The sequence below is a fragment of the Mytilus galloprovincialis genome, chromosome 9 (assembly GCF_965363235.1).
Source record: "Mytilus galloprovincialis chromosome 9, xbMytGall1.hap1.1, whole genome shotgun sequence".
In the NCBI taxonomy this organism is placed as follows: Eukaryota; Metazoa; Mollusca; class Bivalvia; order Mytilida; family Mytilidae; genus Mytilus; species Mytilus galloprovincialis.
In genome coordinates, this window is record NC_134846.1 from 90,525,374 (window position 1) to 90,551,266 (window position 25,893).

The following is a 25,893-nucleotide window of genomic DNA, read 5'->3' on the forward strand; positions in this document are numbered from 1 at the left end:
TGTTTACGATTACGCTAACAAAATGACACCTCCGCCAACGTTATTGGGTCTTATCGTTTTCTCCGTTTTTTCAAAAATACCGGCGAGTTTATCGGTTGAGCACAACTTTGGTGTTATAAGTTAGTTGCCCCGGCAGTATGCTAACTTTCTGCAGCTATTTATAGGGGGTCGCATGTATAGTTTGTCCACAATTCATAAAACGGAAGTGACTTTCCAGACTGTCATAGATTTCCGGGAGTGTGCTAAATGCCGAAAGTTGTTACAACAAAGCATACATCTACGGGTATGAATTTATTGCCCTGTTCCTGTGCTACAAGTCGATATCAATTTTTTATAGGTGGCCCAAATATTATGGCCGCAACGTCTGTCAACCTAAGGTGTGCGTGTTTACGATTACGCTAACAAAATGACACCTCCGCCAACGTTATTGGGTCTTATCGTTTTCTCCGTTTTTTCAAAAATACCGGCGAGTTTATCGGTTGAGCACAACTTTGGTGTTATAAGTTAGTTGCCCCGGCAGTATGCTAACTTTCTGCAGCTATTTATAGGGGGTCGCATGTATAGTTTGTCCACAATTCATAAAACGGAAGTGACTTTCCAGACTGTCATAGATTTCCGGGAGTGTGCTAAATGCCGAAAGTTGTTACAACAAAGCATACATCTACGGGTATGAATTTATTGCCCTGTTCCTGTGCTACAAGTCGATATCAATTTTTTATAGGTGGCCCAAATATTATGGCCGCAACGTCTGTCAACCTAAGGTGTGCGTGTTTACGATTACGCTAACAAAATGACACCTCCGCCAACGTTATTGGGTCTTATCGTTTTCTCCGTTTTTTCAAAAATACCGGCGAGTTTATCGGTTGAGCACAACTTTGGTGTTATAAGTTAGTTGCCCCGGCAGTATGCTAACTTTCTGCAGCTATTTATAGGGGGTCGCATGTATAGTTTGTCCACAATTCATAAAACGGAAGTGACTTTCCAGACTGTCATAGATTTCCGGGAGTGTGCTAAATGCCGAAAGTTGTTACAACAAAGCATACATCTACGGGTATGAATTTATTGCCCTGTTCCTGTGCTACAAGTCGATATCAATTTTTTATAGGTGGCCCAAATATTATGGCCGCAACGTCTGTCAACCTAAGGTGTGCGTGTTTACGATTACGCTAACAAAATGACACCTCCGCCAACGTTATTGGGTCTTATCGTTTTCTCCGTTTTTTCAAAAATACCGGCGAGTTTATCGGTTGAGCACAACTTTGGTGTTATAAGTTAGTTGCCCCGGCAGTATGCTAACTTTCTGCAGCTATTTATAGGGGGTCGCATGTATAGTTTGTCCACAATTCATAAAACGGAAGTGACTTTCCAGACTGTCATAGATTTCCGGGAGTGTGCTAAATGCCGAAAGTTGTTACAACAAAGCATACATCTACGGGTATGAATTTATTGCCCTGTTCCTGTGCTACAAGTCGATATCAATTTTTTATAGGTGGCCCAAATATTATGGCCGCAACGTCTGTCAACCTAAGGTGTGCGTGTTTACGATTACGCTAACAAAATGACACCTCCGCCAACGTTATTGGGTCTTATCGTTTTCTCCGTTTTTTCAAAAATACCGGCGAGTTTATCGGTTGAGCACAACTTTGGTGTTATAAGTTAGTTGCCCCGGCAGTATGCTAACTTTCTGCAGCTATTTATAGGGGGTCGCATGTATAGTTTGTCCACAATTCATAAAACGGAAGTGACTTTCCAGACTGTCATAGATTTCCGGGAGTGTGCTAAATGCCGAAAGTTGTTACAACAAAGCATACATCTACGGGTATGAATTTATTGCCCTGTTCCTGTGCTACAAGTCGATATCAATTTTTTATAGGTGGCCCAAATATTATGGCCGCAACGTCTGTCAACCTAAGGTGTGCGTGTTTACGATTACGCTAACAAAATGACACCTCCGCCAACGTTATTGGGTCTTATCGTTTTCTCCGTTTTTTCAAAAATACCGGCGAGTTTATCGGTTGAGCACAACTTTGGTGTTATAAGTTAGTTGCCCCGGCAGTATGCTAACTTTCTGCAGCTATTTATAGGGGGTCGCATGTATAGTTTGTCCACAATTCATAAAACGGAAGTGACTTTCCAGACTGTCATAGATTTCCGGGAGTGTGCTAAATGCCGAAAGTTGTTACAACAAAGCATACATCTACGGGTATGAATTTATTGCCCTGTTCCTGTGCTACAAGTCGATATCAATTTTTTATAGGTGGCCCAAATATTATGGCCGCAACGTCTGTCAACCTAAGGTGTGCGTGTTTACGATTACGCTAACAAAATGACACCTCCGCCAACGTTATTGGGTCTTATCGTTTTCTCCGTTTTTTCAAAAATACCGGCGAGTTTATCGGTTGAGCACAACTTTGGTGTTATAAGTTAGTTGCCCCGGCAGTATGCTAACTTTCTGCAGCTATTTATAGGGGGTCGCATGTATAGTTTGTCCACAATTCATAAAACGGAAGTGACTTTCCAGACTGTCATAGATTTCCGGGAGTGTGCTAAATGCCGAAAGTTGTTACAACAAAGCATACATCTACGGGTATGAATTTATTGCCCTGTTCCTGTGCTACAAGTCGATATCAATTTTTTATAGGTGGCCCAAATATTATGGCCGCAACGTCTGTCAACCTAAGGTGTGCGTGTTTACGATTACGCTAACAAAATGACACCTCCGCCAACGTTATTGGGTCTTATCGTTTTCTCCGTTTTTTCAAAAATACCGGCGAGTTTATCGGTTGAGCACAACTTTGGTGTTATAAGTTAGTTGCCCCGGCAGTATGCTAACTTTCTGCAGCTATTTATAGGGGGTCGCATGTATAGTTTGTCCACAATTCATAAAACGGAAGTGACTTTCCAGACTGTCATAGATTTCCGGGAGTGTGCTAAATGCCGAAAGTTGTTACAACAAAGCATACATCTACGGGTATGAATTTATTGCCCTGTTCCTGTGCTACAAGTCGATATCAATTTTTTATAGGTGGCCCAAATATTATGGCCGCAACGTCTGTCAACCTAAGGTGTGCGTGTTTACGATTACGCTAACAAAATGACACCTCCGCCAACGTTATTGGGTCTTATCGTTTTCTCCGTTTTTTCAAAAATACCGGCGAGTTTATCGGTTGAGCACAACTTTGGTGTTATAAGTTAGTTGCCCCGGCAGTATGCTAACTTTCTGCAGCTATTTATAGGGGGTCGCATGTATAGTTTGTCCACAATTCATAAAACGGAAGTGACTTTCCAGACTGTCATAGATTTCCGGGAGTGTGCTAAATGCCGAAAGTTGTTACAACAAAGCATACATCTACGGGTATGAATTTATTGCCCTGTTCCTGTGCTACAAGTCGATATCAATTTTTTATAGGTGGCCCAAATATTATGGCCGCAACGTCTGTCAACCTAAGGTGTGCGTGTTTACGATTACGCTAACAAAATGACACCTCCGCCAACGTTATTGGGTCTTATCGTTTTCTCCGTTTTTTCAAAAATACCGGCGAGTTTATCGGTTGAGCACAACTTTGGTGTTATAAGTTAGTTGCCCCGGCAGTATGCTAACTTTCTGCAGCTATTTATAGGGGGTCGCATGTATAGTTTGTCCACAATTCATAAAACGGAAGTGACTTTCCAGACTGTCATAGATTTCCGGGAGTGTGCTAAATGCCGAAAGTTGTTACAACAAAGCATACATCTACGGGTATGAATTTATTGCCCTGTTCCTGTGCTACAAGTCGATATCAATTTTTTATAGGTGGCCCAAATATTATGGCCGCAACGTCTGTCAACCTAAGGTGTGCGTGTTTACGATTACGCTAACAAAATGACACCTCCGCCAACGTTATTGGGTCTTATCGTTTTCTCCGTTTTTTCAAAAATACCGGCGAGTTTATCGGTTGAGCACAACTTTGGTGTTATAAGTTAGTTGCCCCGGCAGTATGCTAACTTTCTGCAGCTATTTATAGGGGGTCGCATGTATAGTTTGTCCACAATTCATAAAACGGAAGTGACTTTCCAGACTGTCATAGATTTCCGGGAGTGTGCTAAATGCCGAAAGTTGTTACAACAAAGCATACATCTACGGGTATGAATTTATTGCCCTGTTCCTGTGCTACAAGTCGATATCAATTTTTTATAGGTGGCCCAAATATTATGGCCGCAACGTCTGTCAACCTAAGGTGTGCGTGTTTACGATTACGCTAACAAAATGACACCTCCGCCAACGTTATTGGGTCTTATCGTTTTCTCCGTTTTTTCAAAAATACCGGCGAGTTTATCGGTTGAGCACAACTTTGGTGTTATAAGTTAGTTGCCCCGGCAGTATGCTAACTTTCTGCAGCTATTTATAGGGGGTCGCATGTATAGTTTGTCCACAATTCATAAAACGGAAGTGACTTTCCAGACTGTCATAGATTTCCGGGAGTGTGCTAAATGCCGAAAGTTGTTACAACAAAGCATACATCTACGGGTATGAATTTATTGCCCTGTTCCTGTGCTACAAGTCGATATCAATTTTTTATAGGTGGCCCAAATATTATGGCCGCAACGTCTGTCAACCTAAGGTGTGCGTGTTTACGATTACGCTAACAAAATGACACCTCCGCCAACGTTATTGGGTCTTATCGTTTTCTCCGTTTTTTCAAAAATACCGGCGAGTTTATCGGTTGAGCACAACTTTGGTGTTATAAGTTAGTTGCCCCGGCAGTATGCATTTTTTTAATATGATTTTTTTTTTTAAATTAAAGAAAATAATTACCACTGTTAAGTTGTCCAATCAGCAGTAAGTAAAGATTTATTTCTGAGTACCATCTTAGGGTAAAAAAGTTCCCGGTAAATTGTAAACAATAATATTTTTAGGTATTTGCTAAATTAGTGTCCTGATCCCGGTTAATCAATCTTATGCTTTGTTGTATTCAATATCGTGTTTCGTGTATGAGGGCTATGAGAGGTAGGGAACTTTTAATACAGTTGTGTAGGTTTTGGTTCAAAAAGTTTGGTTTCAAATCCTTTTTATAGTATATTAAATAACTCTACTGTCCCGAAGAAGAAGAAGAAAAACAACTAAAGTGTTTTCGATGGTATCCTTGTATTACCATTTCAGTCAAACCCATGATTAGAATTTGTTCTAAAAATTTTCGTCCTGTTTTATAGAACTAGTCTGCATGGTAAGATCAAAGAAACCTCTTTTGTTTTTATTCATTTTTTTCTAGAAATATGTATTATAAATATTTGTTTTCTAGAAATAAATATTATGAATTTATTATAAATATTAATTTGCCTCTGGTCTACGTCGTTAATTTTTACAAAAATATTTTTCTCTCAAACTACCGAACCAAAATCCAAACTTGGCCAGAATCATTATTAGTGTATCTAACTAGTTTTAAAAATGTGTCTATAAAATGTGGTATAATTGCCAATGAGGCAACTTTCCACAAGAGACCAAAATACAGAAATCAACAACTATAGGTAACCGTTTGGCCTTCAACAATGAGCAAAGTCCATATCATATAGTCAGCTATGAAAAGACCCCGAAATGACAAAGTAAAAAAATCAAACGAGAAACCAAACGGCCTAACACCGTAAAAATAGGGGAAACTTTAAATCACAAAATGATCAGCAAGGCAAGATCTACAAACAAGTTCAAATTTTGACAATATAGTTATAAGAATCCCGACTTTTTGTGGTTTTAAGCAAAAACTAAAGAAGATGAAGAGAAACTAAACAAAGTAAATGATCAGCAAAAATCCAAGATCAACAAACCAGAGATTTTTGTCATGAATACTATTCTCATCTACAATGTTGTATATATATATGCAAGGTGAGCGACACAGGCTCTTTAGAGCCTTCAGCCATTATAAATTAATGGAACTTTCAGTGAATATAAAAACGAGATTGCTAGAACACGGGCAAACGCAATATTGCTGTCAGAATCAGAGCCAACAACAATATAAATATTATGAATAAGAAAATAAAACTATAATACATGCATTCGTTCTCAAATTATTATTATAAGCTGGATTTAGTGTCCTGACCTGATTTCCTTAATTCAGAACAGTCTCCAATATACTTGTGACAGCCCATTTTTCCATAATTTAAAGATAGATTTTCTAGGTTCAAGAGTCATAGAAAGTTGGAACATTTATTTAAGTGTTTAAATTTATATCAAATAATAAGGATTTCTATAGTAAGACTTGCTTATACACAAATCCTTAGTCTGCGCAAAAGCCGTTCTCGTCAAAACTATGTTTAAACCATTTTTCGAAAAATTTACACACTGAGAATTACAAAGAAGCACAGTGGGATTTAAAAACTTCAAAACACACACTGAGAATTAAAAATTACACACTGAGATTTCATAAAGATGCACTGAGATTACAAAAATGAAAAACACACACTGAGAATTGAAAATAACACACTGAGAATTGAAAATTACACACTGAGATTTCAAAAAGACACACTGAGAATAAATAAACTGAAAATACACACTGAGAATTCGAAATTACACACTGATGATTTAAAATTACACACTGAGATTTGTGCGCAATTTTTCGTTAACTCAACGACTGAAAGTGAATTTTATAAGTAGATATAGCAGAAATGAATAAAAAGAGTAAGACAATAATAATATCTTCCAAAAGTACAAATATTTGCCTCATTGTTCGTGAGTTCAAATATTGCTGATTCAATAAAATCTTCTCTACACAGCCGTTTTTCAAACGGTAGCCATTTTGTCCAAGTTGATATTTCATTTTTCAGAGCAGTTAACGCGTATTTTTTATAATTGATCAAAACAAAAGTTAGATACACGAAGAGTAAAAATTGCCAAGATTCTTTTTTTATTAACTACATATTTGGGTCTTAAAGGAATAAAATGCTTCCACACATTACAAAACGGAAGCCAATATGTCCAAACGTCTGAACGTACATCGTGTCAAACGTTTGAAAGTAGTTATACAGCAATCAATACTACACGCTTATACCAAGAAGGCATGTAGTTTGCGCTTATTAACAGGGAGGTGGAATGCTTGGCTTGCCTAGGTAGGACTGAATGTCAGCTCTCATATTATTCCACCCATTATTCTTCCATCAAGTATTATCGAACCTTTACTGGCTAGACAGCCAATCGGCAGTCGGTAATTTTTAACATATATTTGAATGGGATCTATAAAATATATATGTTTCTCACAGAAGGTAACCAAAGGAGGTAACCAAAGATTTTGCGACGATGCAAATATTAAACTTTACAATATAAGGGACGGGTCAATATTTATTGGGGGGGGGGGGGGACCGGTGCAAAACCTAGTAGGACACACACGATTTATTTTTACTTAATTTTTGATAGGACTTCTACTTATTTGGTCTTCAGCACTAATAGGACAGCAATATTTTTATGGCATATGTATGAATGTAGATAACAGGTTCATTTCTGTCATTTTAAGGATTTAATTAAGGGATAAAAAAGCTAAAATGACTATATTTTAAATTATTTTGACCTTATAGAATACGTGTACCAAGTAGTTTAATAGTTTGGTGTAATGCTGTTAAATTTATGGATTTAATTAAAAGGTAAGAAAAAAAGCTCAAATTTAGATAGTCTGCTAAAAAATTTTGTAACTTTTTCAAATCAACATGGATTTTCATAAAACTTAACAGCTATTTCATTTATACATTGATCTTATAGAACGCCAAGTTGTTTTATAGTTTGGTGTGTTGCTGTCATTCTTACGGATACAATAAAAAGGTTTAAGAAAAAGCCAAATTTTCAGTTTTAGGTTATTTCAAGATAGTGATCTTTAAATTTTTTCATAACTTTTTCAAATCAACTTGTATTTTCATAAAACTCTACTGCTATATCATTTTTATAATGATCTTACTGAATGCCAGGCTGTTTAGTACTTTGTTGGGTTTTTTTTGCGTTCATTTTTATGGATTTAGTTAATAGGTTAAAAAAAAGCTACAATTTAAAGTTTAGACTAAATTCAGATGGTCACCCTTAAATTTTTTTATAACTTTTTCAAATCAACTTAGATTTTCATATAACTGTACAACTATCGTATTTATATATTGATCATACAGAATGTATGGTTGTTTGATAGTTTGGTGTTTAGCTGTCAAATTTAGGGAATTAAGTAATAGGCGAAAAAGGCTGCATCAAAGTCAAAAACGTTTCTGCCTATATTTGCTTAAAAAGACCATAATTTCTTTTTTGAAAAGTAGAATAGATAAAGGGACATTGGTATTTGAACTATAAACATGTTCTAGCTGTTATTAGGACAATAATTAGTAATTCAGCAAATGATAATATGTTTACTAGTCCAAGAATTATTGCCCCTTTAAAAATTTAAATTATTTCCTTTATTTTAAATCAATATTGTATTTGAGGCTGCACATATAAAATAAAATCTGTACATGTATATTCATACTGGTTTTAAAAAACAATAAAATGTATGGTTCTGATACACACATGAATATATACATATATATGGACTTAACTAGCAGATTTTAAATTTTGTATTAACACCAAAGTCTATTCTTTGATTTCAAGACATAAAAATTTAAAAACTTTAAAATATAAAAAGAACCTAAATCATTTTTGATTGTCTTATAGTTTTAGAGGGCAAGGATTTTTTTTATAGATTTTTTTAGATGGGCAAGTTCTTTTATCAGAATTTAAAAGGATGGGCATTAATTTTTTAATGAAACAATATTAAGAATGCACCGAGCCATCCATCTGGTAAATATTGAACGGTCCCTTATTTGCCTTTTTCAAGGAGTAGATCAGTTAAAATTTCCAGACAAATTCCAAGGCTACTATATTTGATCTGTGTTAATCTAATCATAAAAATGAAGTTAAAGTCTGTTTGATTTATTCATAGATAAGGTAGGACATATACTTATTTAGTAGATATTTCATATCGGACAGAAACTTTTTTTTTTGGTATATTCAGAGGGTAGGACAGAAACTTTTTTGATCTTTTTTTAGGGGAGAAATATGACTTGCGCCGGTCCCAACCCCCCAATAAATATTGACCGGTCCCTAAATAAATATCAATAAGCAATGAATTCAAATAGCAAAAGCTATGCAATTAACAAATATATACCTGTTAAGCTTAATATAAATTATTTAACAATGAAATACATTAAATATGAAATTTGGAGTTTTACCAAGGGAGCTAATAATTAATTAATAACACTGTCTGCCACACAGCATTTCGGGGACTCTCCCTCTGGTATCTTTCGTCCCTCTTTTATAGCTGACTATGCGGGGGCTTTTCTAATTGTTTGGGGCATTATGATGACCTATATTTGATAATTTCTGGGTCATTTAGTCTCTTGGCAATCATAATACATATTCTTTTATATATATATAGCTATGTCGTTATAAGTGATGTCGTAATAACGACATGTTATGTCGAAATTACGCATGCTAAATTACGACATAATTTTTTTGTTTAATGGCCCTTATCGGCTTCCGTAGGATAGCACACCCTCAATTTTATGGAGATGTTGTTTACGTGCCAAGAAATTTAGAAACGATCCTAATAAACTTATCGATCCTTTAGTATAGAAAGTCCCTGAACCAATATAATAAAATTTAGTTTTTTGACTTTAAAAAATATTACCAGTAACTAATATTTGACTTGCATGCAGTCCGGAAGAGCGGATAAAGACTCAGATCACCTAGGCCAGCTATATTTGTCGCTGACTTGTGTACTCCTAAAATGTATTTTTCCACAAATCAAGTTAAGCTGCACTTTGTAAGGTATAAAAGAATCATAACATACTTCAAAATCAGAACTTTCATATTCATTATTTTTCATATAATATCCACAATATACATAATATTATAAAAAAAAAAAAATTTGTAACCCTTATACAATTTTATACCCACAAATTTTATTTTGAATAAACATGATGCTTCAATTTTTTTAAATGATTTAGAAAAATCAGCATTTTGATATATCTGAATTTGATAATGTAAATGCAGCATATGATAATTTTAGTAAAGTTTCATTAAGGTAGCTGACAAACACGCACATTTTAACATGTTTAAGGAAAGAAAAAATTTTCCTAATCAGGTACCATATATGAATGCAGAGCTTAAAAGTGCCATTTATAAGAAAAAAATGTTGTATAATAAATTTCAAAAATATAGTGATAGTCAAGAACTGGGAGACATAAAGGCGGCAACGCAACTATGTTCCAAAACTAAAAAATGTAGAGGGGTGTGATGGAGGCCCGAAATCGAAAGATTTCTGGCAAACAGTGAAACTTAAGTTGGTGTACATTTCCCTTATTTGTAGGAAAAGGACCTTTTCTTACAAATAAGGGAAATGTACACCAAAAGGAAACTGTCCTCTCTGAAAATAAAACAAAACTCAACATATAAGCAATGATAATCATATTTTGGCATAAATAAAAATTTATACATATACATATACAATTATACATATGTCATAAATAATTTCTCATTTAAAGTCCATATTCTTGATAAATATTAATTTCCAAAATATATAAATGCACCAGTCACTCCCAAACAGACATCAAATTCATCAATCTGCATTATCTGAAAAAGACTAACTTCTTCGATTTAATAAGGTAGAACGCATGTACAAAAATAATCAAATAATACAAAATAAAATGGGCGGGAGGGTGGGTAAATTTAACGTGTTGAATTGGCCAGTAAACTATTCGAAATGACCAGGGAATATTTATGTGAAAAATTTACCTGAAGTGACAGGTATTTCTATTAACCAGTCAGATGCGATTAAATTACGAACGATATTTTTTGTACAAACAGGTAACGAGTAATATCGAAAGATGAGTAATGTCGAAAGCATCCGAGATGGAATTAAGTATTTTTAATTAATTAAAAATTTACCAATTCCCTCCACTCCCATTTCGATGTAATAAAACAAAACTCAACACATAAGTAATGATAATCATTCTTGGTATAAATAAAAATTTACAATGATACATATGTCATAAATAATTTCTCATTTAAAGTCCATATTCTTGATAAATATTAATTTCCAAATATATAAATGCACCAAACCAACGGCCACTATAAAGTGTTCAGTGTTAAAGAAAAAACTACATTATAATATATACCTTATAATATAAACAACAACTACTGGAATCCTGCAAACTAATACAGGTTCACAGGTAAACTAGATGTAGAAGTAATGGTCTAGCCCAGCTTTCTTGACCATCATCTTCTGAAAAATAAAATTAAAAACCACAAAGTATCTGGACCAAAAATACATGTAAATACAATATTATATAACTACAAATGATTAACTACACCTATAAAAAAGTTTCTTAAAACTAAAACACCAAAATAATTTAAATGTAATCTATCTTTACAAAAACATTTACTTTTATAAATATACACATGGAAAAAAGTATTGCAACACCTTGATTTTTTAAAACTTGAAAAATCAGCCTCTTTTTTTGGATGAAATATAATAAAATATGTGTATAATATTATTGAAACATAGTTTATGATAACATTGGCATTGAAACGAACAAAAAATGTTTGAAAAAAAATGATTTATATAACCCCAATTTTAATAACAAAATGAAGTGTTATTTGTACAAAAAAAATGCATTTTACAACTTTTACTGTAGTCGAACTTTGCAATGTCAGACATTTCAAAATTAATCTTCAGATGACTGTTCACATCATGATTGATCGTTATACGCCAAAGAATTAGTACTTTGTGCGCAGCCTCCATTCAAACGGATAACCGCATCTAAACGTCTTCTGATTGCTTCTATAAATCGACTAATTTGTTGCTAAGGTAGCAGCAACCATTTCTGATGAAGGGCATTGTTTATTTCATGATGTGTTTGAACTGGGGTGTCCTTTCGCGCACTTTCCGCCGAATAGTGTCCCAAATATGCTCGATATGGTTCAAATCCGGGCTACGATCGGACCAAGGAAGATGAAACGAATTCCATTTGAACATTGGATCTTCCTCTACGATGCTAATTTCCAACTTTGGCGAGTTCTGATAATATGCCATCTTGCTGCAGTTAAAAGTTGTCACGGACCCATTACAAGGTGTCAATCACAACTTAAAAAACTTGGTTATTTAAAGTGTTAAAAACAATGAGGATAAAAACAGCTGTTTTGCTGTTTACGGGTACAGTAGCTGCATGTGCAGCCGCATTTTTGCGCCTGTCCCAAGTCAGGAGCCTCTGGCCTTTGTTAGTCTTGTATTATTTTAATTTTAGTTTCTTGTGTACTATTTGGAAATTAGTATGGCGTTCATTATCACTGGACTAGTATATATTTGTTTAGGGGCCAGCTGAAGGACGCCTCCGGGTGCGGGAATTTCTCGCTACATTGAAGACCTGTTGGTGACCCTCTGCTGTTGTTTTTTATTTGGTCGGGTTGTTGTGTCTTTGACACATTCCCCATTTCCATTCTCAATTTTAGATAAAAACTTATCAAGTCGATATTTATTGATTAAACTCAGGTGATACTTAAATAATGTTTAATTACTTCTATTTTACCAAATTATATCACAAAAAATTAAAGAGTGTTTTTTTAATTTCAATTTCAATTAGGTGTTGCAATACTTTTTTCCATGTGTATAGATCCTGGTTGCTGAACAAATTGTTTATAAGTTTTGACAAATAAAATATTTTTCTTCAAAGTTAGCTTAGCCAAAGGTTTATTACAATCTATTACAGTTTGTTTTGTGTCAACAAAATTTATGGGTCTTGGCAAAATTGCTGAAACTATTATCTTTAAAGAAGGAAAAACATTGCAAATAAAATCAATTAAATTATTATAATATTGAATAATCAATTTACTGGATAAACCATTCCTAACATCATTTGTGTCTACATGCAATAACAAATATTTTTTAAAACCCTCTTGCTGCCGACCGTTTTTCAAGGTTGCATTTCATATGCCGGAAAATACGACAGAACAACGTCTGTGACGTAACATGCCAAACAACGACGTCATTCGATATATGACGTCACGACATAATGACCAATACATTTGGGACCCACTGGAGAAAACATAACTCTGTTTTATCTTCGGTATTTTAATTGAAAGAGATACAGCATTGATGAGAAGCTTGCATAAATTTATCCATGGACATATGTGTCCCTCCGGCACTGCCGGTTTGGACATATGTGTCCCTCCGGCAGCAAGAGGTTTAAAAGTGATTTGTTGTCTTTTACAAATTGATGAAGAGTGTATATATTAGCACCATATATAGCATTGCATTCCTTCCAGTTAATGTTATTTACATATTTACAAGTAGAATCTGACAGCTACACAACCTTATTTTTTGACACAATGTCTACAAAAAATAAAATAAGATAAGATAAACAAACAATATTAATTCAGAATTTCATCAGCCATAGATCTTGAAATAGACAATAGTTTTATGGAAAACCAATCTTCCGTTGGAAACTCAAATCCTAATAATAAATGTAAAGTCTTGACACCACTAATATAATTTTGAATAGAAGCTACACTCTTAAAACTCCTACTCAAAAAGTTTCCATATAAACAAAGAGTATTTACAGAAGTAGGCAACGGTGACATATTAAAAAATAAAAAGTAAGAAACAAATTGCACTTTCAAATTCTTGTAAGCCGGGACCATTCAATATCTAAGAGATGGATGGGCCTGTGCATTCTTAATATTGTTTCATTAAAAAAGTTTATGCCCATCCTTTTAAATTCTGAAAAAGAGTCCTTGTCCATCTGAAAAAAATCTATAAACAGTCCCTGCCCCTCTAAAACTATAAGACAATCAAAAATGATTTAGGTTCTTTTTCTATTTTAAAGATTTAAATTTTTATGTCTTGAAATCAAAGAATAGACTTTGGTGTAAATACAAAATGTAAAATGTGCTAGTTAATTCCATATATATGGATATATTTATTTGTGTATCAGAAACATACATTTTATTGTTTTTTAAAACCAGTATGAATATACATGTACAGATTTTATTTTATATGTACGGCCTCAAATACAATATTGATTTAAAATAAAGGAAATAATCTAAATTAAGGGACAATAACTCTTGGACAAGTAAACATATTAGCATAAGCTGAATTACTAATAATTGTCCTACATGTTTATAGTTCAAATATCAATGTCCCTTTATCTATTCTACTTTTCAAAAAAGAAAGTATGGTCTTTTTAAGCAAATATAGGCAGAAATGTTTTTGACTTTGATGCAGCCTTTTTCGCCTATTAATTAATTTTCTAAATTTGACACCAAACTATCAAACAACCTGGCATTCTGTAAGATTAATATATAAATGAGATAGCTGTACAGTTATGTGAAAATCTAATTTGATTTGAAAAAGTTATAATTTTTTTTAAAGGTAACCATATAAATTTAGCCTAAACTTAAAATTGTAACTTTTTTTTAACCTATTTACTAAATCCTTAAAATCACAGCAAAAAAACACAAAGTATTTAACAGCCTGTCATTCAGTAAGATCAATATAAAAATGATATAGCAGTAGAGTTTTATTAAAATGCAAGTTGATTTGAAAAAGTTATGAAAAATTTAAAGATGACTATCTGGATTTAGCCTTCACTGAAAATTTGACCTTTTTTAAAGCTTTTTATTAAATCAGGAAGAATGACAGCAATATACCAAACTACCAATCAATCTGGAATTCTGTAAGATCAATATATAAATGAAATAGCTGTAGAGTTTTATTAAATTCCATGTTGATTTAAAAAAGTAATAAAAAAAAAAAATATGACTATCTAGATTCAACCTAAACTTAAAATTTTAGCTTTTTTTTTCCTATTTATAAAATCCATAAAAATGAAAGTAATACACCAAAGTACCAAACAACCTGGCTGTCTATATGATCAATATATAAATGAGATAGCCGTAGAGTTTTATGAAAATCCAAATTGATTTGAAACAGTTATAAAAAAAATTAAAGTTGACTATCTGAATTTAGCCTTAACTAAAAATTTAAGCTTTTTTTCTAACCTATTAATTCAATCCATAAATCTAACAGCAATACACCAAACTATTAAACAACTATTTTATAAGGTCAAAATATTTTAAAAGATAGTCCGAACAGAAAATTCTAGCTTTTTTATTCCTTAATTAAATCCTTAAAATTGACAGAAATGAACCAACCTTCTAGTTTGTTGAGACATATTTTGAGTGCCCGCAAAAGAAATTTCCTACACACAATTTTTCCTATAAAAATGTTCTGGCCCATCCACTAAATATTTAAAATAAAATTCTCGCCCATCCAAATATTTCCACAAAAAAGTGCTTGCAGATTTCTCTGAGACAAGATTGCATGAACGTGTTTCTGCAAGCACCAGAATTTAGTACAGTGACAGATAAAGAATTATCCCAATAAATAACAATCCTAGAACCTTTAAGTACACTTGCCCAAACTTTCAGACACACCATAACACAAAGTAGTTCCAGAGCATTAATATGCAACTGTAATGATAATCATATTATAGTAACGAGTAATATCGAAAGGTAACGAGTAATGTCGAAAGCATCCGAGATGGAATTAAGTATTTTTAATTAATTAAAAATTTACCAAAATTCAAATATTTTATTGGACAAAGCACATATGATACAATGCGTATTCCAAGATACAAACACATTAAACATGACAATTTATGCAAATACAACAGAAAGAAACATTTCAAGTACCAATTTTATATATAATATCACAGTATTACACAGTATTATACTTATGGTAGACCAACTGACATTAGATTTTTATTACGAAGTTCAAAAGCTTGACTTAAATAATTACATATTTGTCTGGTGTGAACCAGATTTACTGGGTTAAGTAAATAAATCGTTGATTTAATATCATCATCATTATTAAGGTTATTGAAAATATCAAACTTCTCTCGAAGGTCTTTATATAGAGGACAATATAAAAGAAAATGAACTTCATCTTCCACTTTATCTTTACAAAGTTTGCAGTATCTTTCACTTGCTAAAATTTTGGTTTTTTTACCAATGACTATTTTGTAAATGTTGCAAAGAATATAGGAAGCAGTCAAATAAAGATTGATGATGATCACCCGAGTATTTTGGACATTACAGATAATATTCCAGATCTTGATCAAAACAATTTTACCTTTTCCCCTATTGAACAAGATTTTGTTGAGAAACGTATACGTGAAATTAATGTTTAAAAAGCCACTGGTATAGATGGTATCTCACCTAAATTACTGCAATTTGTTGAACCTGCTATTGTTAAACCCTTACAGATATTAATTGTTAATTTATCATTATCACCATCGACCTTCCCTGACCGTCAAGTTGCACCTATTCACAAAAAGACTAGTGCTTTAGAAAAGGGAAATTATAGACCGGTAAGTGTATTACCGGCTTTTTCTAAAATTTTTGAAAATGCCATAGAAGTACAAATTTGATTAGTACAGTAATTTGATAAAATCTTCAGTCCATTTTTGGCAGCTTTTAGATCAGGTGTTGGATGTCAGTCAACTTTATTAAGAGTGATAGAAGATTGGAAATTAGCCTTAGATCAAAATAAATACCTTGCAGCTCTCCTTATGGACTTGTCAAAAGGATTTGACCATCTCCCCCATGACGTACTGCTACTGAAACTAAAAGCTTTAGGTCCCCCCAAATCCTCACTTGATATGTAATACAGTTATTTAACAAAAAGAAAACAGAGTGTGAAAGTATAAAACCAAAATTTAAGTGGTATGCTTGACATATTTAAAGGGGTACCACAAGGTTTCATCCTTGGACCCATCCTATTTTATATTTTTATAAATGATTTGGGTTTTTTTTGTAAAAAAAAGGTTCTTTATATAATTGTGCTGATGACAATACTTTGTCAAAGTCTGGAAATTCCTTACAAGATGTAATTTCTGCTCTTGAGGAAGACAGCAATTATTTAATACAGTGGAAAGTAAAATCACAAAAATACTGAACTCAGAGGAAAATCAATTCGGAAAGTCCATAATCACATGGCAAAATCAAATAACAAAACGCATCAAAAATGAATGGACAAGAACTGTCATATTCCTGACTTGGTACAGGCATTTTCAAATGTAGAAAATGGTGGATTGAACCTGGTTTTATAGCTAGCTAAACCTCTCACTTGTATGACAGTCGCATCAAATTCCATTATATTGTAACCGATGCGTGAACAAAACAAACAGACACAATAGGTAAAAATGTCAAAAATAGGGGTACAGCAGTCAACATTGTGTTATCATCTTAATCACTATAAAAACAACAAATGTAACGAAGAAGCACAAAAAGGCATACATCAAATTAGCATCCTCATTTTGATTATATTATACGATTTTATTTGTCTATGTAAAATGCACCCATCAAGGAAGGAGGGTTTTGAGTACTGGTGAAAATTGCGCGTTTGAAATTCGCACAGGTAGACATGGAATGGTTTTCTTCCAATAAAATGCAGGCCAACCCAGAGAAATTTTAAGCTATCTCTCTTGGCAAAAAAACACATGATAAAAAGATCGTGTTTGATTTGAACGATATTTCTATATCATGTGAGGATGAGGTTAAACTACCTGGAGTTACAATTGATTTTAAATCAAACTTCAATTTACATATTTCAAATATTTGTAAAAAGGCTGCAAGGCAATTAAATGTTTTGAAAAGAATTGGGAAATATCTTAATAAACTGAGTAAACTTAAAATTTATTACTCTTTTATTATGTCTAATTTTAATTACTGCCCTTTGACTTGGCATTTCTGTGGGGAACAAAATACCCGAAAAATAGAAAAAAAACACAAGAACGAGCGCTTCGCTTTATCTATGGAGATCATCAGAGCTCATACGAAACACTCCTGCAGATTTCAAACCTTCCATCATTAAAAACTTGTAGAATGCGCTCAATTGCCTTGGAGACCTTTAAAATAATAAATAAAAAATGTCCTTTAATTATTTATTCATGTTATTCAAGATTTAGTTCTAATAAAAAACAATTCATATAATTTCAGGTATGTGAATACTGTTGAGGTACCTAGACCTAGAACCTCAGTCAAGTTATGGTAAAAGATCCTTTAGATTTGAGGCAGCACAAGTATGGAACTCCCTTCCTAATGAGGCTAGACTCATGACTTCTTTTGACCAGTTTAGGAGTTATATAAATTCCTGGTGTGACCGGGTCAAACATGCAACTGCAGTTCATGTCGTTACCATCCAGTGCTGTCTCAAAGCTGAAATTTCTTTCTTTCTTTTTATAATGGTCTTTTGCTCTGCTTTTTATGCATTCAGCCTATTGAATATATCTGCCATTAAATGCTAGTGCTAGTATTTAGATCTTTATTGTTTTTATGCTTTTAGTTTATTATTTTATGATTTTCAAATGATTCGCTGGCTCCCCCGTTCAATGCACACAGAGGCGCCTGCCACATGAACTTTGACTCTGGAGGCTCACAGATCACAGGCACTCGTCTCAGAAGAAAAATTCCTATATACCTTTTCTGAGACGAGTGCCTTTGTCACAGATCAAATGAGATTTGCTTTCATTATCTTTGCATGTTTTTTTTTTCTTCATGTTTCTTCATTATGATAGTATTTGCATGATGCTGCATGATTTTTTTATGTGATAGTCGGTAAAGAGCTCATCAGAGCTCATGTTTTGTCTACTAATATGCATATTTATGCCGAAGTCACTCTAAATAAAATTTACTTACTTACTTATTTAGAATTAAGGTAGCACAATACAAAGATTTTTTCACTCCCAATTAGACAACTTTTAACTGATGTAATTCATTTCATCCTTCTTTATATTTTATAAATGAGGTATCAAAAGAAAGAAGAAAGATTAATCTTTCAAATTGTGATAATTTCATTATGACATAATTATTACATAATTAATTATTATGTAATTAGTCGCTATATTGTGATGTCCACACTTGAATGAATTTAGCGTCTTTGTTTTTCATAGCATCCAAAAATATTTTATAGATTCTTGTACAACACAGCTTGACCTCCAAAACTGTGTCTCAGATTTCCAAAAACATCAATAGAACAAATTTTATACTCAATTGAACTTAGTGGTCTCTAATGAATTGATGTTGCAAACTTCATTGGAGATTTATGAGAGAATGAAATACAATAGGAAAAAAAAGAGAAACAGTTTTGGAGGTCAAACTGTGTTGTGCAAGAATCTATAAAAATTTTTAGGATGCTATGAAGAACAAAGAAGCTAAATTCATTCAAGTATGGACATCACAGAATGGCAACTAATTACATAGCAATTAATTATGTAATAATTATGTCATAATGAAATTATCACAATTTGAAAGATTAATCCTTCTTCTTTCTTTTGGTACCTCATTTATAAAATTTAAAGAAAGATGAGTGGAATTACATCAGTTTAAAGATGTCTGATTGGGGATGAAAAATCTTTGTATTGTGCTACCTTAAATCTACCTTTTAGTCATTATGGATTTTCTCTGGTTCCTGGTTCGTATGGTCCAGTTACCAGGTAAACATCCGGTTAAACATGCCAGTTAGATTTGTTGGAAGAAAAAGTTTTTTTCGAGGGAATTCACTGTTTTGGTTGGCAGCAAATTTAAGAAATAATGGTGTCGGAAGAGTTGTTGTTCGTACAAGAGAGGAGAAGGAATTTCCAGAGAAATGTTATTACGTTTTAACCAATGTCAAACCAGATTTCTCCGAACCGGTATGTTCATAGACCTTCATAAAAATACTTTGCGACCACATAACCTGAACCAGTTCGGCCAAAAGTTATTTCGGCCACTGACTACAAGTGCAGAAAAACTATTCGGCTGGTTGTTACCGGCCTGTTTCTTTTGTTACTTTTGTTTTTTATCTGACTTGTACGACGTTTCAAGAAAGTAATAATACATTTTGCAAGACTAAACATTTGAGAAATTTAGATAGCCATAAAGCAGTAAATGTAAGTTATAATAATATGAGGCAGGCATTACCTGTAAATGGGGACGAAGTCTGTATGAATTATTTTTTTGTAACTATTGTAAATATTTGTTAAAAAAAAAGAAACGGAAATACCGTAACGTTTCCGATTTTGGTTCTGTTGTTAGGGATTTTAGTTGTGACGTTATTTAAGTTATGACGTCATATGCAATGTAAACAAAGAAACGCTATCATCAGGTAACGTTTTTTTCATATCGAGGAATTATTAAAAATGAAATTGGAATTGTGTTCCTCCTATTTTATACTAGACTGACATATATATTTTACTCAAAGTTTCATACAAACGAGACCGGAAAAGGAAGTACATTGTAGATTTCTGCGCAGATCTGGAAATTCAAAAACACAACAAAAAAAAATTGAACGATTTTGAGTTCATTAGTACAATGAAAATGTTGGGAAAATTTTCCCGATTTTTTTTTTTTTTTTTTTTTTTATTGAATTTTCTACTGTTATTGGGGACTTCGTCCCCATATAAACACCTTTTTTTTCATTTCCCTTCAATCGAGATTTTTTTTTCAAGAAAAAAAAATCAGGAATCTAATGATTTGATAAAAAAGAACCGTTTCAAGTAAAAGATGAATGTTGTACATTAAAACTTTTTAAAATGCAACTTCGTAAAAAAGTAGTATATTAAAGAAATATTTTAGTGGTAAGTAGGATAACGTTTGATTTTTATAGATGAAACGGAAAGCGGGGAGGGGGGGGGGCTAATTCATTTTAAAAATAACAGGCCGTCATCTTTTTTTTTTTATGAAAAAATGCAGGATGTGCCATTCCATCCCCCCATCCCCCTTAAAAAAAATCGTAAAAATCGCGCGTTTGTTGCCAAATACATGAATTTAATATTCAGTTGGAACACCCCTTTTTTGCATGATCAATGCATTTAAATGGGGACATAAAGTTGGCCCCCTTCCCCCTGTTTTGTCCTGGATTTGGACCTGGATCCGCCACTGATATAAATTCGATAACAATATAAATGTATCAAAAGAATGAATTTCCTTCTTCATTAGTGAATGAAATGTTTATGAAAAAATGGATTTTGTCTTAATATTATATTCAGACATAGACTTTAATTTTTTTATTCATGTTCGTCTCTAGATCTGCAAGTGTTGATCGGGAATAAATATATTAACCAATCGCAGCTTACCGCCCAAAATTGATGACTAAGTTGAATGATTTTCTTCTAGATTTGCTGCTTATTTGGACGTGTATTACATGAACACTTTTTGTTTATAGGATCAATCGTGCATTGGTGAGTTGATAGGGATTTTATCTTTTGAAAAGATTTGATTTTTATTTACTTATTTCCTGTCTTATTTTTATTGAAATATACACGTCAGTATCACCATTTCTTTACTTTCAGCATTGTCCAAAATACTATTCATATCCATATATTGAAGAAAACATTTATTGACCGAACATTTTGCTTCATAAAGGGAGAGGTATGTTCTATTTTGAGAATATTGACTATTTACTTTTAACGCCATCACCCAAATGTTTTGTTTAAATTAGCACTATTTACAGTATTCGGAAAATTAGGAATCATGCAAAACATTAATTTGTCATTTGCTTGACCATAATAATTTTTTTCTCATAAAATTTGGGATCAAAATATCTTTTTTAGGAGATAGCCATACCCCCCCTTTTTTTGAAGTTAAATGTCTAATCCCTTAGTGTACTGATATGAATAGTATTTTACAGGAAATGTTTGAAAAAAGATATTGATGCTAACGTAAATATTTTGTTCAATAAAAAGACAGGAAATAAGTCGGTGAACCAAAAAGTTCAAATCTAATTGAAAGTTAAAGTGCCCATGAACTCACTGATCATGCACGAGTGATTCTTTTCATAAAAAGTGTCCGTGTAACAACTAAAAAGAGTCCGTGTATCATCTAAAAAGAGTCCATGTAACACCCTTTAATGTACTGTTTTTCTATAGCTCTGCGGGGGGCAAAGTCGTACAAAAATATTTTATTGGAACAAACTCAATTACAATAATTGGCAACGGCCCATACAACTAGTATACTAATAGTAATGATGCAGCAATTAAACAATACTACATAGCATATCATTGTGCACATTTCGAACAATGAAATGTGCAGTTATAAATATCAATATATATAGGTTAATTTGTAAGAATAGACTACTGACATAAGTATATTGTATGTTATAGCTTCAAATTGTTCATATTACTCATTTATAAGTACATTTTTCCTTAATTCAAATGATTGATTATTAAAAGATGATATTAATCTAAGTGTTTTTCTACACTTGTTATTAAGTAATAGTTTGATATATTCATCCTCAGTTTTAGACTGTTTGTCATAATTTTTGAAATTGAACAATTTTGATATAAGAACATTTATTTAGTTGTGACGTTATTTAAGTTATGACGCCATATTCAATGTAAACAAAGAAACGCTGTTATTCAGGTAACATTTTTTTCATATCAAACAATTATTTAAAATGATTGGGTGTTGAATTCCTTCCTATATTTGTTGATATGTTGATAAATATACATTTTATTCAAAGTCTCATGCCAACAAAACCGGAAACGGAAGAAGACAAGAAACGGAAGTAGATCTGAAAAAAAAAGTTAACGATTTTGAGTTCATTAGTAAAATGAAAAATTCGGGAAATTTCCCGAAATTTTTGAATTTTTTTTAATGATTTTTCTACCGTAATTGGGGACTTTGTCCCCATATTAACATAGTGATATTATACAATAAAACGATAAGATAAATTGAATTACATATAATATTTATACATCATATTTTTCTGTCTTGACTTGTCCATGTTGTCTGATTTGCACTATATATGGTGATACGGTAATTATTTTTATGGAAATTATATAGTTGATCTGTTACCTGTCACCAAGTCTTTCTTGCTCTCCTTTAGCAGGAGCTTCACTTCCTATTCTCAGAACTCCAAGACAACTTATTTATAAAGATTAAATTAAATCAGTCAGACCAGCTATTATTAGGCCTAATATATAGATCACCATCAAACAGATCACAAAAAAGTAACAGGTAACCAGTTCAATAATCACTATGTGGAGCATACATGTAGCTCCTATCTTATTGTCAACATAATAGATGTGAGATTTCGTGGCTTCAGTCTTCATTAATTTTCGTGGTCATTTCCATTCCGTCAACATGAACATTTCTTCCCATTTCCATTCCGTTTTCCGTTTCCGCCGTTTAGAAACACCCATTTCAAAGAGGAGGAAAGATAATTGATTCTGGTTGTGATGTTTAATAAAATCATTCAATTCAAAAAAGTTTTAGAAGATACATGTACTTTATGTTCTACAATATTCAATGTCATATTCCATGTATTAAACATTTTTAAAAAAGATATAGAAAGATGTAGTATGAGTGTAAATGAGATGTTCATTATGATTAATAAATTGACCTACATGCATCATTCATGTCAAAGGGAGATAAATGCAAATTGTTATTTGAAGCAAAAATATCTAGATATAAGAAGATGTGGTATGAGTGCCAATGAGACAACTCTCCATCCAACATGTGTCCAAGACACAATTTATAAAAGTAAACCATTATAGGTTAAAGTAAAGTCTTCAACAAGGACCCTTGGCTCTAATATAACATGTTTAAACAAATTTATTGACATTTAGCCAACATTTTTTTTAAATAAAAAAATCCAACAGTCCATTCTGAATCGCACGAATGACATACGCATGTGACCTTATAATACAAATATTTCAAAAAACATAGTTTCATCATCTTCTGCTAATAATTTCAATACTAAATGCTTTAAAATCTTTTAATTGGAATTTATTCCTCTGTTTTTCTTTCTTCTAAACATGTGTTATACTATATAAAACATGCTTATGTTGATAAAATAACCGAAAAGAAAAGATGCTAATTCTTTCTGGTTCCGTTTCCGTTCCGTATTTCGTTCCGTTTTCCGTTTCCGCCGTTTAGCAACACACCTTTGAAACATGTTGAAAAATCATATTGATAAAAACTTTAAGAACATCAAACATGACAAATATGGATGCTTTAGAGCTATTCCTAAAACAACATAAATTTTGTGCTGATGAGATACATACAAACAAATTATGTACAAAAACTAGATTGACAGTAGTGAGTACCATTGATGGTTAGAACAACATCAACAATGAACAACTTACAAATTTTCACATTTTTAGATTTTGAAATAATTGTTACAATTATACATTGTACCATCAGCCTGCAGATGATCAAATTTTTTAGTTTTCAAAATAATTGTTCAGTTTATATGTTTTTCAGAATCTACTGAAAGGCGAAGTGTGGGGAGAACGCATATTTAGAGGGAAACAATGTGGAATTCAAAAAGTGGAAAAACCACATCAAAAAGACTGGAAACTTATTCCAAAAGAGGAGGAAGCAGCATTCTGTCAAATAACAGATGTATTTGAAGAGACAAAATATGTACCTAAACTTATACCATTTCCTCCTTTGTTAGGAGTTATTCTCCAGGCACGGAATAACTTACCTCAAAAACCATTGTTAAAAATAGACTTACCAGAAGGTGCTGACGGAGTGGAGGAAGAATTCGTACAAGATGAGGGAGACAATGTGATAGGAATCGTGTGAATAAAACTTATTTAGTCCCAGAAAATATAATGTGTTTACTGTGTGGTATATGTTTTAATGTTCTCTGATCCTTTCAGGCTAAAATAAACTGATAAAGAAACAGCCTAAAATAAGATATTCATATGGAAGTGGTTAGGCCGTCAAAATCAAGCAATGACTAAACCAATACTTTGCATACAACCTGGTTTCATACTTATTTATTATTTCATGCAGAATTTATTCAGCAATATGAATAGAAGGAGGTGTGGAATATACATTGTATGTCAACAAAAACGGCAACCCAACACCAATAAAAAAAAAGACATCTTGAAGTTTACGTACAAAATGTACATTATTTAAGGTAAAATGTTCATTTACAAATGTCGAGCTATAATTTGACCGCATCTATATATGGCCTTTTGCAAATTACTGATTTGTGAATTGACAATTAACAATCTTTTAACTCATTTTGATGGGCTGGAAGAACCCTTCGGGCTTGAACATTTGTTTAAATATTTCATTGCTTTTTTTGTCATCATGATATTAATAACATTGTAAATCAAAGAATAAAATTTTCTTTGGAGGAAAATCAAGCCTAGGCTTAATGACAGTAGCATGAGTAGTACAAACATACTTGGTCAAAGGAACCACAAACCTTCTTAAACTTCATACATAAAACAGTAGAGAACATCCTAAACTTCATATATCAAACAGTAGAGAAAATCCTTAACTTCATACATCAACCAGTAGAGAAAATCCTAAACTTCATAGATCAAACAGTGGAGAAAATCCTTAACTTCGTACATCAAACAGTAGAGAAAATCCTTAACATCATAGATAAAACAGTAGAGAAAATCCTTAACTTCATACATCAAACAGTAGAGAAAATCCTTAACTTCATACATAAAACAGTAGAGAAAATCATTAACTTCATACATATAACAGTAGAGAAAATCCTAAACTTCATACATCAAACAGTAGAGAAAATCCTGAACTTCATACATCAAACAGAAGAGAAAATCCTAAACTTCATACATCAAACAGTAGAGAAAATCCTGAACTTCATACATCAAACAGTTGAGAAAATCCTCGTAGATAAAACTGAAGAGAAAATTTATGCAAATAATACAACTGAGTACTGCAATAATAAGAACTTGCATACTTCTGATACCTACATGTACATGTATATCTGTATGCTGTTTGTTTCTGAAATCTCATTAATTAATCTCAAATTTTTGGTCCATTTTTCAAAAATCACATAGTTAATGCCTCAATAATTTTTGAATTTGTAGAACATGTATATAATATTC

The 25,893-nt window shown here is 32.6% G+C and overlaps 1 protein-coding gene across 1 annotated transcript; it reads left to right on the forward strand.

Annotated features, from left to right (window-relative positions):
• Window positions 1–19,509: 19,509 nt before the first annotated feature.
• Window positions 19,510–25,172, forward strand: LOC143046325 (small ribosomal subunit protein mS34-like). Its single transcript, XM_076219430.1, has 2 exons — window positions 19,510–19,725; window positions 24,278–25,172. Exons 1-2 carry the CDS (start codon window positions 19,546–19,548, stop codon window positions 24,602–24,604), a joined length of 507 nt encoding a protein of 168 aa, XP_076075545.1. The 5' UTR covers window positions 19,510–19,545; the 3' UTR covers window positions 24,605–25,172.
• Window positions 25,173–25,893: the final 721 nt, after the last annotated feature.

Coding starts and splice junctions, on each gene's coding strand:
- LOC143046325 (XM_076219430.1), top strand. CDS start 19,546: ATGCCAGTTAGATTTGTTGGAAGAAAAAGTTTTTTTCGAGGGAATTCA. Junction 19,726..24,277: donor AACCAGATTTCTCCGAACCG/GTATGTTCATAG, acceptor TATGTTTTTCAG/AATCTACTGAAAGGCGAAGT.